Source organism: Leucoraja erinacea, chromosome 23 (assembly GCF_028641065.1).
Source record: "Leucoraja erinacea ecotype New England chromosome 23, Leri_hhj_1, whole genome shotgun sequence".
NCBI lineage: Eukaryota > Metazoa > Chordata > Chondrichthyes > Rajiformes > Rajidae > Leucoraja > Leucoraja erinaceus.
In genome coordinates, this window is record NC_073399.1 from 8,297,781 (window position 1) to 8,313,036 (window position 15,256).

The following is a 15,256-nucleotide window of genomic DNA, read 5'->3' on the forward strand; positions in this document are numbered from 1 at the left end:
CTAAATGCACAGAATTGGCGAGGCTAATCTAGAGAGGCATGTTATAACTCCCTGAAAGAGGGTAGATCATTTACTTTTGTAAATAATTTCCTTTCTGTCTTTTGCTCCTTACACCATGTAATGTTTTTCGTGCTTGCACTATCCTGTACTAAGCATGCCATGTGACTGACTTACTGCTGGAAGATACAAGGAAGCATATTTAAACAACTGAACCCAACATGGAAAGGAGATAGACACAAAAAGCCAGTGTAACTCAGCGGGACAGGCAGCATCTCTGGAGAAAAGGAATGGGTGACGTTTTGGGCCGAGATCCTTCTTCAGACTAGTTAGGGTAAAGGGAAACGAGAGATATAGACAATGATGTAGAGAGATAAAAAACAACGAATGAAAGATATGCAAAAAAGTAATATGCTAAAGGAAACAGTGTTTTCAAGAGAGAGTTAGATTTAGCTCAAAGGGCTTTGGGAATCAAGGGATATGGGGAAAAGGCCGGAACGGGGTACTGATGTTGGATGATCAGCAATGATCATATTGAATGGAGGTGCTGGCTCGAAGGGCCGAATGGCCTACTCCTGCACCTATTTTCTATGTTTCTATGTTTCACTGGAATTGAATTTGGAAAAAACAATAGCTTTATTGTGTGTTTAGTATTACCGACTGGGGATACATTTATGGACAATATTACCTACTTCCTCAGTCTGAATTTTCAAATTACTACCATTTATTAAAGTAGATTGAACAAGAAACTAAAGTGTACTGAAGAAAGCTCAGGATGTGTACGTCCCCGTTAGAATGAAGGGCAAAGCAGGCAAAGGTAAGGAAGCTTGGCTGACGAGGGAAATTGAGACATTAGTCAAAAACAAGAAGGATGCATGGGACAGGTCTAGGCAGCTGGGATCAAATGCATCCCTGGAGGAGTTTCAGGGACTAAGGAGTAAACTAAAAAAGGAAATCAGAAGGGCAAAAAGGGGGCAGGAGATAGCTCTGGCGGGTTGCTTTAAGGACAATCCCAAAAGATTTTATAAATACATAAGGGGGAAAAGGGTAACTAGAGAGAGAGTGGGACCTCTCAGGATTGAAAGCTGTCATCTCTGTGTGGAGCCGCAGGAGATGGGCAAGGTCCTAAATTAGTATTTCTCCTCTGTATTTACCGAGGAGAAAGACAGTAGGATGGAGGAAATTGGAGCAGTCGCTGGAAGTGTCTTGAGAGCAGTCAGGGTTACTGTCGAAGAAGTTCTGAAGGTATTGTCGTGTTTGAAGGTAGACAACTCTCCAGGGCCTGATCTGATATATCCAAGGACATTGTGGGAAACTAGAGAGGAAATTGCGGGAGCCCTGGTTGAAATTTACAAGTCATCCTTAAATCGTGCCGGAGGACTGGAGGGTGGCAAATGTTGTACCTCTTTTCAAGAAGGGCTGCAGGGAAAATGCTAGGAACTGGTGAGCTGGTGAGTTGGTGAGTTACTGTAGAGTATTCTGAGAGATAGGATATACAGGCATTTGGATGGGCAAGGGCTGATTAGGGATTGTCAGCATGGTTTTGTACATGGGCAGTCATGTCTCACAAATCTCATTGATTTTTTTGAAAACGTGACCAAAAAGGTTGATGAGGGCAGAGCTGTAGATGTTGTGTACATGGACCTCAGCAAGGCGTTCAATAAGGTACCACATGGTTGGCTGCTCTGGAAGGTTAGATCGCATTGGATCCAAAAAGACGTAGCTGAATGGATAGCAAATTGGCTCCATGGAAGGAAGCAGAGGGTTATGGTGGAAGGTTGTTTCTCAGACTGGATGCCTGTGACTAGTGGTGTGCCTCAGGGTTTGGTGCTGGGCCCGTTACTGTTTGTTATCTACATCAATGATGAGAGCATACAGGGCAAGATTAGCAAGTTTGCTGATGATACAAAAGTTAGTGGTTTTGCAGATAGTGAAGATGGTTGTGAGCTATAGGGAGAGAGGTTGAGTAGGCTGGGTCTCTATTCCATGGAGCGCAGGAGGATGAGGGGAGATCTTATAGAGGTATACAAAATCATGAGAGGAATAGATAGGGTAGTCTTTTGCTCAGAGTAGGGGAATCGAGGACCAGAGGACATAGGTTCAAGGTGAAGGGGAAAAGATGTAATAGAAATCCGAGGGGTAACGTTTTCACACGGAGGTTGGTGGGTGTATGGAACAAGCTGCCAGATGAAGTAGTTGAGGCTGGGACTATCCCATCGTTTAAGAAACAGTTGGACAGGTACATGGATAGGACAGGTTTGGAGAGATATGGACCAAGCACGGGCAAGTGGGAATAGTGTAGCTGGGATATTGTTGGCCGGTGTGGGCGAGTTGGGCCGAAGGGCCTGTTTCCACACTCTGTACATTGAACAAATTCTTGAAATTCTTTTTTCCTCCTAGTGCACTTGAGAGAATATGTTGCACTTTCATTACTTCCTCCACCACAACACTCTATTACTTGTAATTTATGTTTGTGCCCAAGAGCGTCCAATTTTTCCCATGACTATTCACTGTTGGTTATTTATCCTTTCAGTTTAATAAATCATGTTATACAGTAGCTTCATTGGTTCGAGCCAATTCCTCACAGAATCAAAGGCTAATTGAGATAATATTCAAAATAGTTACTGCAGAGATGACTAATGTTCACCTCTGTTTATTGTAATTTGCAAAATGCAGATTTTGTGCTCTTTTTTCCACGTTATGTCGCAAAGATCAAATACATTTTGGTGAACAAACAAAAGGAAAAAATTAAACCCACAAAGCATTTCCTTACCTACTATGCTCTGAACCCTTATTCTCACCACTCATGTCTTGGCCTATCTTCACTGCTCCTCATTCCTGCCAAATGAACTGAAGATCCTTTACTCTCTACACGTAGCCAAATCCTTTTATGGTCCCCCCACTCAGACGTGTGTACAGCCCGAAATATTACTTCATCTCCTCACTCATTCAGTTCTAACCTCTTTTATATCCCACTTTTATTTTCCGGTTTTAAACAAGAACTTCATCTGTTTCTTACCGCACAAGGCAAATAAGAATTTCATTGTTCCGTTGTCGGTATACATGAGAATTAAACACTATTGACTCTTGAATCTCAAGCTGTAACTTTCCCAGCTTGCTGCTTCATGTTCTTTCTTCAAACCCTATCAGAACCTATGAATTTTCTTTTGTGAGTTATGTTCTCTTGAAATGGTACCTACTTTTCACTTTTGCAAAGTTTATTGGGATATTTTATTTCATTTTGAATAAAATATCTTATTGTTATTTATTCTGTACAAATCAAGTCAAGTCAAGTCAAGTCAAGTTTATTTGTCACATACACATACAAGATGTGCAGTGAAATGAAAGTGGCAATGCTCGCGGACTTTTGGGCAAAAGACAAACAACCAAACAACCAAACAAATTATAAACACAATCATAACACACATATTCTTTTACATAATAAATAATGGAAGGAAAAACGTTCAGTAGAGTTAGTCCCTGGTGAGATAGGCGTTTACAGTCCGAATGGCCTCTGGGAAGAAACTCCTTCTCAACCCCTCCGTTCTCACCGCATGGCAACGGAGGCGTTTGCCTGACCGTAGCAGCTGGAACAGTCCGTTGCAGGGGTGGAAGGGGTATATCATGATTTTATTTGCTCTGGAGTTGCACCTCCTGTTGTATAGTTCCTGCAGGGGGGCGAGTGAAGTTCCCATAGTGCGTTTGGCTGAACGCACTACTCTCTGCAGAGCCTTCTTGTCCTTGGCAGAGCAATTCCCAAACCAGATGGTAATATTTCCGGACAAGATGCTTTCCACCGCCGCTGCGTAGAAGCACTGGAGGATCCTCGGAGACACTCTGAATTTCCTCAATTGCCTGAGGTGGTAAAGGCGCTGCCTTGCCTTACTCACGAGTGCTGAGGCGTGTGATGCCCATGTCATATCCTCAGAGATGTGGACTCCCAGATATTTAAAACAGTTCACCCTATCCACAGGATCCCCATTTATCCTCAATGGAGTGTACGTCCTCGGATGATGTGCCCTCCTAAAGTCCATGATCAGCTCCTTCGTTTTTTTGATGTTCAAGAGGAGGCTGTTATCCTGGCACCAGAGTGCTAGATCAGCCACCTCCTCCCGGTAGGCCTTCTCGTCGTTGTCTGAGATCAGGCCCACCACCACAGTGTCATCAGCAAACTTAATTATTGAGTTGGAGCTGAACCTAGCCACACAGTCATGTGTGTACAGGGAGTACAATAGGGGGCTGAGGACGCAACTCTGGGGCGATCCTGTGCTCAGGGTGAGGGACTTCGATGTATTCCCTCCCATCTTGACTACCTGGGGCCTGGCGGTGAGAAAGTCCAGGACCCAGGCACACAGGGGGGTGTTGAGCCCCAATTCCATTAGCTTCCCGGCCAGTCTGGTGGGGACTATCGTGTTGAAGGCTGAACTGTAGTCTATGAACAGCATCCTCACGTAGCCCCCCTTCTGGCTGTCCAGATGGGAGAGAGCGGTGTGCAAGACCTGGGAGACCGCATCGTCCGTGGATCTGTTCGGACGATATGCGAACTGCAACGGGTCCATGTTCCGAGGGAGGAAGGCGCAGGTGTGATTCTTCACCAACCTCTCAAAGCATTTATTTCATGACTACCGAGGTAAGGGCCACCGGACGGGGAGGCATTTTTTGGTACTGGTACAATGATGGATTTTTTGAAGCAGGCAGGGACTTGTCCAGGGAGAGGTTGAATAATGTAGTGAGCACTGGAGCTAGCTGCGTAGCACAGGACTTGAGTACTCGCCCCGAGATGCCATCGGGGCCTGCAGCTTTTCTCATGTTCACCCGTGTCAGTGCCCTCCTCACGTCGTGCTCGGACAGCGAGAATGTGTGCACATTCCTCCCTTCAGCTTCGGTAGCCAGCCCGCTGGCGGTATTGTCGATAGTCGGCAGACCTGGGGTGCTGTTGCCCCTCTCGAAACGAGCGTAAAAGGAGTTCAGGTCATCAGCTAGGGAGGTGCCGGCACATGCGGATGAGGAAGGGGTGCTCCGGTAGTTGGTTACAATCCGTAACCCCTGCCACAGGCTTCTGGTGTCCTGCTGCTCCATCTGTAACTCCATCTTGTCCCTGTACCTTCTCTTTGCGTCCTTCACCGCCCTTCGCAGTCGGTAGGACTCTGCCTTGTAGACGTCCATGTTTCCTGATGCCAGGCCCGAGTTGTAGGCAGCGGTGCGAGCATTCAGGGCCACACGAACAGACCTGTCTACCCAGGGTTTTTGGTTCGGAAAGGTGCTTACCCTTACCGTGGGGACGATGTTGTCGGTTACTGTTGCGATGAAGTCCGTGACTGCTTCCGCGAACTCACTGACGTCACTGGAACTTGCTTCGAACATATTCCAGTCGACATCACTCAGTGCATCTTGCAGCATGGCCTCTGACTGGTCAGACCACCGCTTTACGTCCCTCGTCTCTACCGCTTCCCGAACTATCCTCTGTTTATACTCCGGCAACAGGAAAATGGCAGCGTGGTCAGATTTTCCTAGGGGAGGGAGTGAAACAGCCTTGTAGCCTTTCCTGAACAGTGTGTAGCAGTGGTTCAAAGTTCTCTCCCCCCCTGGTGGCACACGTGATGTTGAATATTGAATAGTGTGCTCTTTTCCACACAAGTCAATTTATATTGATCCAATTAACCTGTTGATCTGAATCTTCAACAGGTTTCCTTCTGTCTGAGAAATCTTTGTCTTCAATAATTAAATCTGACAAAGTAATCAGCGTCTTCAAATTAATGGTGCCCTTTCCTTTCCCACTGCTTTTCATTAAAATGTTGTACATTTAGCTGGAACACATTCAGTTTTAATAAATTAGTAACAGATTTGTTCAATAAATATTTAGCTGAAGGCATCTTTGATTAGTTCAGATTACATCATTTTGTTGTTGTAATTCTTCCTTGGTTTCAATCATTTGAACCTTTTGGCAATGGTCTTTTAAAGTGATTGATTGTATTACTGATCCTAGACCTAAGTTCCAATCAAATCTGTCACCCAATAGACTGTTTCTCTGCATGAAGCAACACATTTCTGGTGACTGGTTAATTGACCAGTTCACTGAATTAGCATTGCATTGGCAGAAGGTATTTTATATCTTAATGTGAATTGGGGAAATTCACGTTCAAATTCATGTTCAAATTCTGCAAATCAGTCGATTAACTAATCAACGGATTTTGTTAGCAACAGATGTTGTCTCTTAGCTCTGGGTTTTCTGATCTAATTATAAAAATCCAGAGTAAGTTGATGGTGGACAAAAGTGCTGGAGAAACTCAGCGGGTGCGGCAGCATCTATGGAGCGAAGGAAATAAGCAACATTTCGGGCCGAAACCCTTCTTCAGACGTTTCGGCCCGAAATGTTGCCTATTTCCTTCACTCCATAGATGTCGCCACACCCGTTGAGTTTCTCCAGCACTTTTGTCTACCTTTGATTTTCCAGCATCTACAGTTCCTTCTTGAACAGAGTAAGATGATGTTCATCTGCATCTGGACATTCAGTTGGGAACATTGTTTGTAATTTTAAATCAGTATGCTCAGTGCCGGCTCATACAGACATATGAACAGAAGATTATTTCCAGTAGATCGCAGAGATCTAAGCCTGATACACCATTCATGGCTGAGCGAACTGTAACCTCAACTTTGCTTTCTTATTTATACATGGAAACATTCTGCCTTCTTCCCAGTCAAGAGCTTACTTAACTTTCACTTAAAAACTCTGCATCTACTGTAGTAGAGAATTTTAGAGACTGTCTCTTAAGAGCTTTCCCTTAATTTAAAAAAATAACCTTCACTAGCAGGTTCTCCCACAACAGAAAACATCCTCTTTACATCCACCCTGTCAAGACCCCTAAAGATTTTGAATATTTCATAAACTGGCAGCTCAGCTACAGAGGGATCTTGATGTTGATTTACTCTCTGTTGTATGGTCCTGAGAGGAACTGGAATGTTCTACCAGGTATACAAAGCCAGGCCTGGGCCACTGAGACACCTGTGTTTTAGCCATACACACCCCACATATATCCCCAGTTGAATTTAAAATCTAATAAAAAGTAGAGATTTAGAAGTTCACCACAAAGGAGAGCCATAGGATAAAGAATGGAGCCATTCCATGTGCAATTCTGCACATCCTTTTTTTTTTTAACACCTGCACATCCTGTGAGAGCAACACCAAATTGTTTCCATTTCTAGGTGGGGAATGATGTGTATGGTTTGGAAGAAGAGATACTATAAGACCAGAAGATGGTTATATAATGATACATCTGAAAAACACGAAATAAAGCCAAATAGGTTTTCAATAAAACTTCTAAAGTTACCAATTCAAAACTTAAGGCTAATCAGTCAAAGACATGCAAAAAAAATCACATCCATAAATCTGTCTGGATTTTTAAGACCATATTGAAGCTCCAGGATATGAATATTAAAATAGTGAATAATCATCAATCCATATCTTGGTTATGAGTGTTCGTTTATTCCTGAAACTTTGATAAACTATGTTGTGCTGTTCACAGTCAATATTATCTCCTCCGTTAATGGACCCAGAATGAAATACTGCACAAAATGATTCTTCATCAAGCAATCTTCATGCAGAAATAAATAACTGAAGATTATGCTCAGATGTATAATCAACTACAAAACTATTAAGCTATCAGCATTGCTTTGATATGTTGATATGTCAGATCTTGTACTGAAACAAATGAGAAGGCTTTAAGAATGAAAATAAATGATGTGCCTCAAGTGACTGAAAAATGTGTGCGGTCTGAAATCATCCCTGAAAAACATGATGAAAATACACAATCCAAATGTATGTGGCCTGGATATAATAGATATCCACAGTACCATTTTATTAAAGACCAGTGCTGTGGCTTGAAAAAGTACTCGATTGGCTGCCAAGAGGAAAAATCCATCTAATTTGTGTCTTAAATGGGTAATCATTGATTTTTGAAGCAGTGACCTCTTCTAGATTTTCTCACAAAAAGAAACATTCTCTCCATAACTATTCTCCATAACCCCCAAGATCTTGTATATTTCAGTCAAGTTGTCTCTCACTCGTTGACACTCCAGCAGAGACAAGCTTCAAATTGTTTCCATTTATGATAATCCATTCAGAGGGAAGAGCAAAATGTTAGTGTAGTTCTTATAATTTGCCAGTACCAGGACATTACCAAAGTGAAGGGTATATGTAGGAGCAGAACCATTGAAATGTATTGATACAGAATCATGGAGTTGGTGTACAATAAGAAACAAGCCCTTTGGCCCATCGCGTCTGTACTGACCATCATATTAATCCCACTTGACTGCATTAATTCCATGTCCCTATGCCTTGCTCATTCAAATACCTAATGCCTCTTTATTGTTGTTACTGTTCCTGCCTCAACCACCTCCTTTAGGATCTCTTTCCAGACATTAAATGTGTGTGCAATCCATGTGTCAGTTTTAAATTGAAGAGTTTCCTGCACAATAACTTTGATGGTTGTACAGTTACATTGCAAAAACAAAAATTAAAATCACTTCACTTACTGTGTTTCAGGACCTCAGATATTTTAAGTCAGAAAAAACACAGCGAGGTATGCTGAAAGAAGGGTGGAGGGAAGCTCAGAAGCCTATCATGTGCTCCTATAAACTGGTTACAGTTAAATTCGAAGTCTGGGGACTGCAGACAAGAGTGGAACAATTTGTACACAAGGTTAGTCAAACAGAAATGCACCCAACCTTAACTCAGCATTGTATAAATATGTTCCGTTAGGATCCTTTTTCATTGGATAGCAGTCTAATCATGTCACACAGGTCAAGAACCTGCTGCATTTTCTCAAATAGAAATGTTTGTTGCTGTGAACCTTGGGCCATTATGATCAAGTAAGATTTGCAACATTGCTCCTGCTAAACACTTCATCAACTTCATCCTCCACACGATGTATGAAATGACCTCCAAACTCTAGCTGGTAGAGCTGCTGCCCACAGCGCTAGCGACGCAGGTTTGATCCTGACCTCAGGTGCTGTCTTTGTGGAGTTTGCACATTCTCCCTATGGGTATCCTCCGGGTCCTCTGGTTTTTTCCCCCATATCTCAAAGACATGTGGGTTCTATTGGCCTCTGTAAAATTCCCTAATTTGTTGGCAGTGAAGACAAAAGTGGGAGACAAAATTAGACCTAGTGCGAACGCATGAGCGTTTGTTGGCATGGATCTGTTTCCATGCTATATCTCTAAACTAGGAAAATAGCTCATGATCAGAGCAGATTCAGAGAAGATGGAATTCCCATCTTGCTGGACTTCTGCGCCAAAGGATCCAATTAGGATCCAATCCACTGTCTCCTGCCTCCTATTTGAAAGAGAACAACTTCCAAGATATTGAAACACATTAAAAATGAGTTGACTTGTGTTGATAAATTGGTTCCCTGAGAATCCTTTCAAATTGTTTAATGATGCTTCTGTGTCAGCAGGTTATTCGGGATATTCTGATGATTGGCCATCGACAAGCGTTTGCCTGGGTGGATGAGTGGTACGGTAAGTGGACTATTCATCCCAGCCTTTCACCCGGCTTCCCACATTAAGGATGGCATAAAGATATGATTGCAAAAGCAGACTATGAAGCCATGCTGCTAGAAGATTTTTCTAACTCTGTAAAATAATTAATTTTCAAATGACTGGAACATGGTAAAACATATTTGGCAATGTTATCTGTTTTTACCACCAGTTTTACAATATTATGTTTGGGTCTCTCCCATTCATCAATGCCAAGCCTAGCTCGGTAGAGATATGAACAGACTATTCAGCCCCCAGGCTTGTTTCATCGTTTGTCATCATAGTTGTTCTGCTATCAGGGGAGGTTAAGCAAGAAGAAAATAAAAAATACAAGAGAGAAACATAAACTTAATCTTTGCTTAAAGACAGGACTATAATATTTGGTGACTAATATTGGAAACATGTTTGTGGAGATATTGCATTTCCCTTCAGTGATAGAGCAGGCACTCAAACCCTAAGCTCACTCAATATTCTTACCGCAAAGGGCTGCTGGATGTTGTTCCAGGTCAATGAGATATTTCACTCTCTTCTTTTTTTCTCTTCCAATGCAGATGTGTCCAACTTGCATTCTGAACCTATCTAAAGGTGTTACAAAGATAATAAATCCAATCTGTAATGTACCAACAAGTTTCAACAACAAAAGCTATTTTAATGTTACCGTCTGTTTTCCCTTATTTTCTTCCTAAAACTAATAATGAATACGGTTATGCAGCAGGCAGAAGTACGTTCATACCTATGCATCTACCTTTCTGTATGAGTCTGGATACTAAATGAAAGACAGAATTTGCCATGTTTATGGCACTCACTAGCCACTATTTCTATAGTTTAACTATTGTTGGTAAAATCTTCTGCAAACAAAATTCCTTGAAATATTTATGTAAGTACATGACATTGTCCCGTGAGTTCATTGAGGTTGCACATTTTGAATCGCTGTGTTTCTTAGCTCTATGCTCTCTTTGCTTACACTTTTTTACAATTTTTACTCTTGCGACCCAATGCCAATCCATTCTTCACTGTATAACATAACTCCGGTAGGAATTGCAAGAAAACTGCAGTGAAATATATTGAATGTCACCTTTGTATGAAGACCACCTTTATGGCTCTTTTAATAATCAGGTCAAGTCGTCAACTTTATTTGTCACATACACGTACAGTGAAATGAAAGTGGCAATGCCTGCGGAATTGTGCAAAACAACAGAACAGAACTAGTATTAAAAAAAAATTTTTTTTTTTGGACACAACAGTAATTACGCCCCGGTGAGATCAGAATTTACGTTCCTGATGGCCTGTGGAAAGAAACTCCATCTCATCCTCTCTGTTTTTGCAGTGTGACAGTGGAGGCGCTTGCCTGACCGTAGCAGCTGGAACTGTCCGTTGCTGGGGTGGTAGGGGTCCTTCATGATCTTGCTGGCTCCGGATCTGGACCTCCTGGTGTATAGGTCCTGCAAGGGGGGGGGGGGGGGGGGGGGGGGGAGAGTGTAGTTCCCATGGTGCTTTCGGCTGAACGCATTACTGTCTGCAGAGCCTTGCCAAACCAGATCGAGATGTTTCTGGTCAGGAAACTTTCTACAGCACCAGAGTGGAAGGATTGAAGGATCCTCAGAGAGACTAAATTTCCTCAGCTGCTTGAGGTGGTAAAGGTGCTGTTTTGCCTTCCTCACTTGTGCAATGATACTTTATATTTGAATTTATATTAATTAAATCTATGAAGCATTTCCAAAAGGCAGGTGTTAGTGATTGTTTTCACAATTTAAGTGTATTGTGTTCCTTAATAATTGATCAACAACATTAGCACAAGTAAGCGCTTCTTAAGTTGTGCCACCGAACGTTATGCATTAATGTCTGAAATGTTGTTTTATTTAGAGGGCTTGTAGCAGGTCTTCTGGTGATCTTCTGGAAGACATTTTCTTGAAGATCTTTTTGGCTTAAACCTTCACATTTCCTATCGATTGCACTTTATAGAAGCTCCACTCTTTTCCTTTATTCTCCCTACAACAATCCTACTGCTTCTAGACTTTTTTTTTATTCCTACCCTGCATCTTTATCTCCAACTGGCCACACTATCTTTATGACTAGATGTACATAAAGCTAGTGCCCCTGCTGCTTCTGGAACCTTCCGTGTCTCCACCTGGAATGGCGTCTTTATTTTATGTTTTCCTCGCAGAAACCACTACATGCCTTGAGTTTAATGTCCTCAACAGAAAATGCAAAGAAACATCTTGAACTTTTTTCAGATATGTCAATGGATGACGTGCGGAATTATGAGAAAAATATGCATGAACAAACGAACATAAAAGTTTGGTTTGATCAGCCTTCCACAAATACTCCTTCAACGAATGAAATACAGAGTGATGGCAACACAAGCGTATGTTATACTTTTCCTGAAGTACATTTGAAAACAAACCTCCTATTCTTTGGGAAATAAAAATATCAGTATGTGTTCCCATTAAATATGATGTGTAAAACACAATATTAAATTAGGCATCAATTAATGAGAAATCTCACTTAGGGCTTTTGTAAGGTCAATTTTTTTTTTTGGGGCTTTTCAACAATCAGTTTACCCACTTAACATTAAGCAATTTCTTGAAACTTGCATTTGCCATTTTCTCCCATGTTGAGCCCAGATAGATGTTTACCCCTTTCGTCCTCTTGTCCTCTTGTCCTGAACACAACTACTCAGGCTGGATGTGTAACAAGGAACTGCAGATGCTGGTTTGCGAGCCACCCCATGAGTTATTTCAGCTTCAAAGAGCCTTACACAAGCCCAGACGATGGAATGCAGCAAACTATTAACCTGAACAGGGCATCCTAACCAAGACCTATTCTTCTCAGTTCAGAGTAGAACTAACTGGACATTAGGATCCAACATGGACACCATCCCCTGGGAAATTCAAAGCATAATAGTTACTGGAAACCTGAAATAAAAACAGAAAATACTTCAAATGTTCAACAAATCAGGAAGTGTCTGTGGAACAAGAAGCAGAGTTAATGTTTCCGATATAAGACCCTTCACCACAGCTAAGAAACAGGTCTTTAACCTGAAAAGTTAACAGGCTTCTTTTTCCACTTTTTATACATTCTCTGTAATACCACATCAAGCAGTACCACTGGAAAAGCAACAACCTTTTTTTCAACCATCTATTGTATAGACAGTAGACACAAGGAACTGCCGAAGCTGGAATTATGCTGGAATAACTCACTGGTTCAGGCAGCATCTCTGGAGGTCATGTATAAGTGACATTTCAGGTTGGAACCCCTCTTCAGAGCCCGAAGAAGAATCCCAACCTCAAACGTTGCCTATCCATGCCCTTCACAGATACCTACTGAATTACTCCAGAGCTTCGTGTTCTATTACATAGACAACAGAGTTGCTAATCTCAACAGCGATTGCATTGTATTAGTGGGAGGGATTAATTTGAGGACAAATTGACAGGATGGCATAGACAATCCTTCTTACATATGGCCCAGTGTTCTAGTTCTAGTGTATACTAAAAGTCTACAGAGTGCAATTTGAGAAGCCATCAGTTTGCTGGCAGCTAAATGAGGTTAAATATTGCCACAGTCTTTATTCCAAATCACATGGTGACCAGTATTACAGCTGCCAGCTCACGTTGTCTGAGATTGTAGCAGGATGTTATAGTTCAGCAATTGCCAAGTTTGGCTTTGATTGTGATTCATTGACCATCATTGTAATGTTTTCCCTCCACCAGCTGATAAATGAAGTATCAATTGTTACAGGTTTACAGAATGTTGAATGTGTTTGATGCTCAGTACACGGAGCAAATGTTGAAAAGGAAGAGGTGCTGATCTGATCTGTTCCTTCGATACCGAAAAACCGTACAGCATGGAAGTTCAAGTATCCTCAATAAACACGGAATGAATAAACTCAACAAATCCTCTGTGCTCTAGGTGTCAAATCCAGTCATAACTTTAAAAATACAAGATTCTTAAGATATGTGAGGTTAACAAAGACAGGTGAATTAATGTTTCATTATAACATGGGACTAGGTTATAAGGCCCAGTTTCCAATTTGTAAATGACACGAAACTTGGTGACATGAACTGTGACGAGCAGAGCATTAGATTTCATGAAGACTTGGATAGACTGATGGAATGGGCAGATAGGCAGCAGATGAAGTTTAATACGAGAAATGTTGAGAATGAGAAGAGATGATGTAGGGGGGGGGGGGGGGGGGGGGGGGGGGGGGCAATTCTAAAAGTGAAATGAGAACAGAAAGTTCTGGGTATAATTGTGCGCAGTTTGATGAAAGAGGCATGAAAGATTGAAAACGTGGTTAAAACAGCTTGTGTGATGACTGGCTTTATAAGGAAACATAGAATAGAAATGCAAGTGTGTCATGCAGAACCTTAGAATACAATTCCAGATGCCGCACTTAGAAAACAATAAAGGTTTTTGGGTTGATACCAAACCTTTATGTCTTTTGAGGGAATAGTTCTGTAGATAGAGTAGAGAAGATGGAATCAATCTCCTTAGAACAGAAGCTTTTGGAAGGCCACCCAATAGAGCTATTTAATGTCATGAATTGCATTGACAAAGCAGATAGATAGAAACTGTTCTTCATGGCAGAAGAATCAAGAATTAGGGACATAGAACAACTGACAAAAGAACACAAAGTGGCATGAAGAGAGAGTGATTAGGATCTAAAATGTACATCCAGATGGAGTAATGGAGACAGATTTGGTAATAGCATTCTAAAGGTATGAGGTAAGCAATTGAAAGGAACAAACTTGTGGACGTATGGGAGGGTGATGAGTGGGACTAGTTATTTTACTCCTACATAAAGCTGATATGGACACTATGGGATAAATAGTCTTTCCTTACTGATTTCATTCTGCAATTCTGATATGAATTTAAAGCATCATACAAGAAATATGAAATAGAATGAAGCGGCTGGGCTTGTATACTCAGGAATTTAGAAGGATGAGGGGGATCTTATTGAAACGTATAAGATTATTAAAGGTTTCGACACCCTGGAGGCAGGAAACATGTTCTCAACGTTGGGTGAGTCCAGAATCGGGGGCAACAGTTTAAGAATAAGGGGTAAGCCATTTAGAATGGAGATGAGGAAAAACTTTTTCACACAGAGAGTTGTGAATCTGTGGAATTCTCTACCACAGAAGGCAGTGGAGGCCGATTCTCTGGAGGCTTTCAAAAGGGAGTTAGATAGATCTCTTAAAGATAGAGTAGTGAGGGATATGGGGAGAAGGCAGGAACGGGGTACTGAATGTGGATGATCAGCTATGATCACAGTGAATGGCGGTGCTGGCTCGAAGGGCCGAATGGCCTACTCCTGCACCTATTGTCTTTGTCTAGTCTATTGACTTTTAACATGGAAATAATTTCCTGCTCAAATAGACCACGGGCTGACGTATAATGAAGGTTTAAAATATATTTACTTGAAATAAGTAAGTTGTTCATGATAGAGAAAACATCTTCATAAAAAGGTAGATGACAAATGGTAAGTAAACCATGGCATGACTAGTTATAGCAGCAATGCAAGGTTTCATATGCATTCACAAAGTTTGTTGACATAATATGAGCCCTTCTGAAGGGTTCATGTATGTGTTGAAAGAAAGCTTTTCATTCACCATTTTATGTTTGATTTTACATACATTCAATTAATATTTGCACAGCAATATCAAGAAGTTCCCAAGAGGAAAAATTGTGGAAGAATATCTGGAACATTTTTTTGACTTGATAACA

At 41.5% G+C, this 15,256-nt stretch overlaps 1 protein-coding gene across 1 annotated transcript in view; it reads left to right on the forward strand.

The window, feature by feature from the left end:
- The window catches only part of pitpnc1a (phosphatidylinositol transfer protein cytoplasmic 1a), a 181,605-nt gene that overhangs the window by 161,318 nt on the left and 5,031 nt on the right, over positions 1 to 15,256 (forward strand). Inside the window, exons 7-8 of the mRNA XM_055653765.1 lie at positions 8,540 to 8,695; positions 9,451 to 9,514. Of these exons, the coding sequence (XP_055509740.1) occupies positions 8,540 to 8,695; positions 9,451 to 9,514 (220 nt within the window). The remainder of the gene's footprint in view (positions 1 to 8,539; positions 8,696 to 9,450; positions 9,515 to 15,256) is intronic.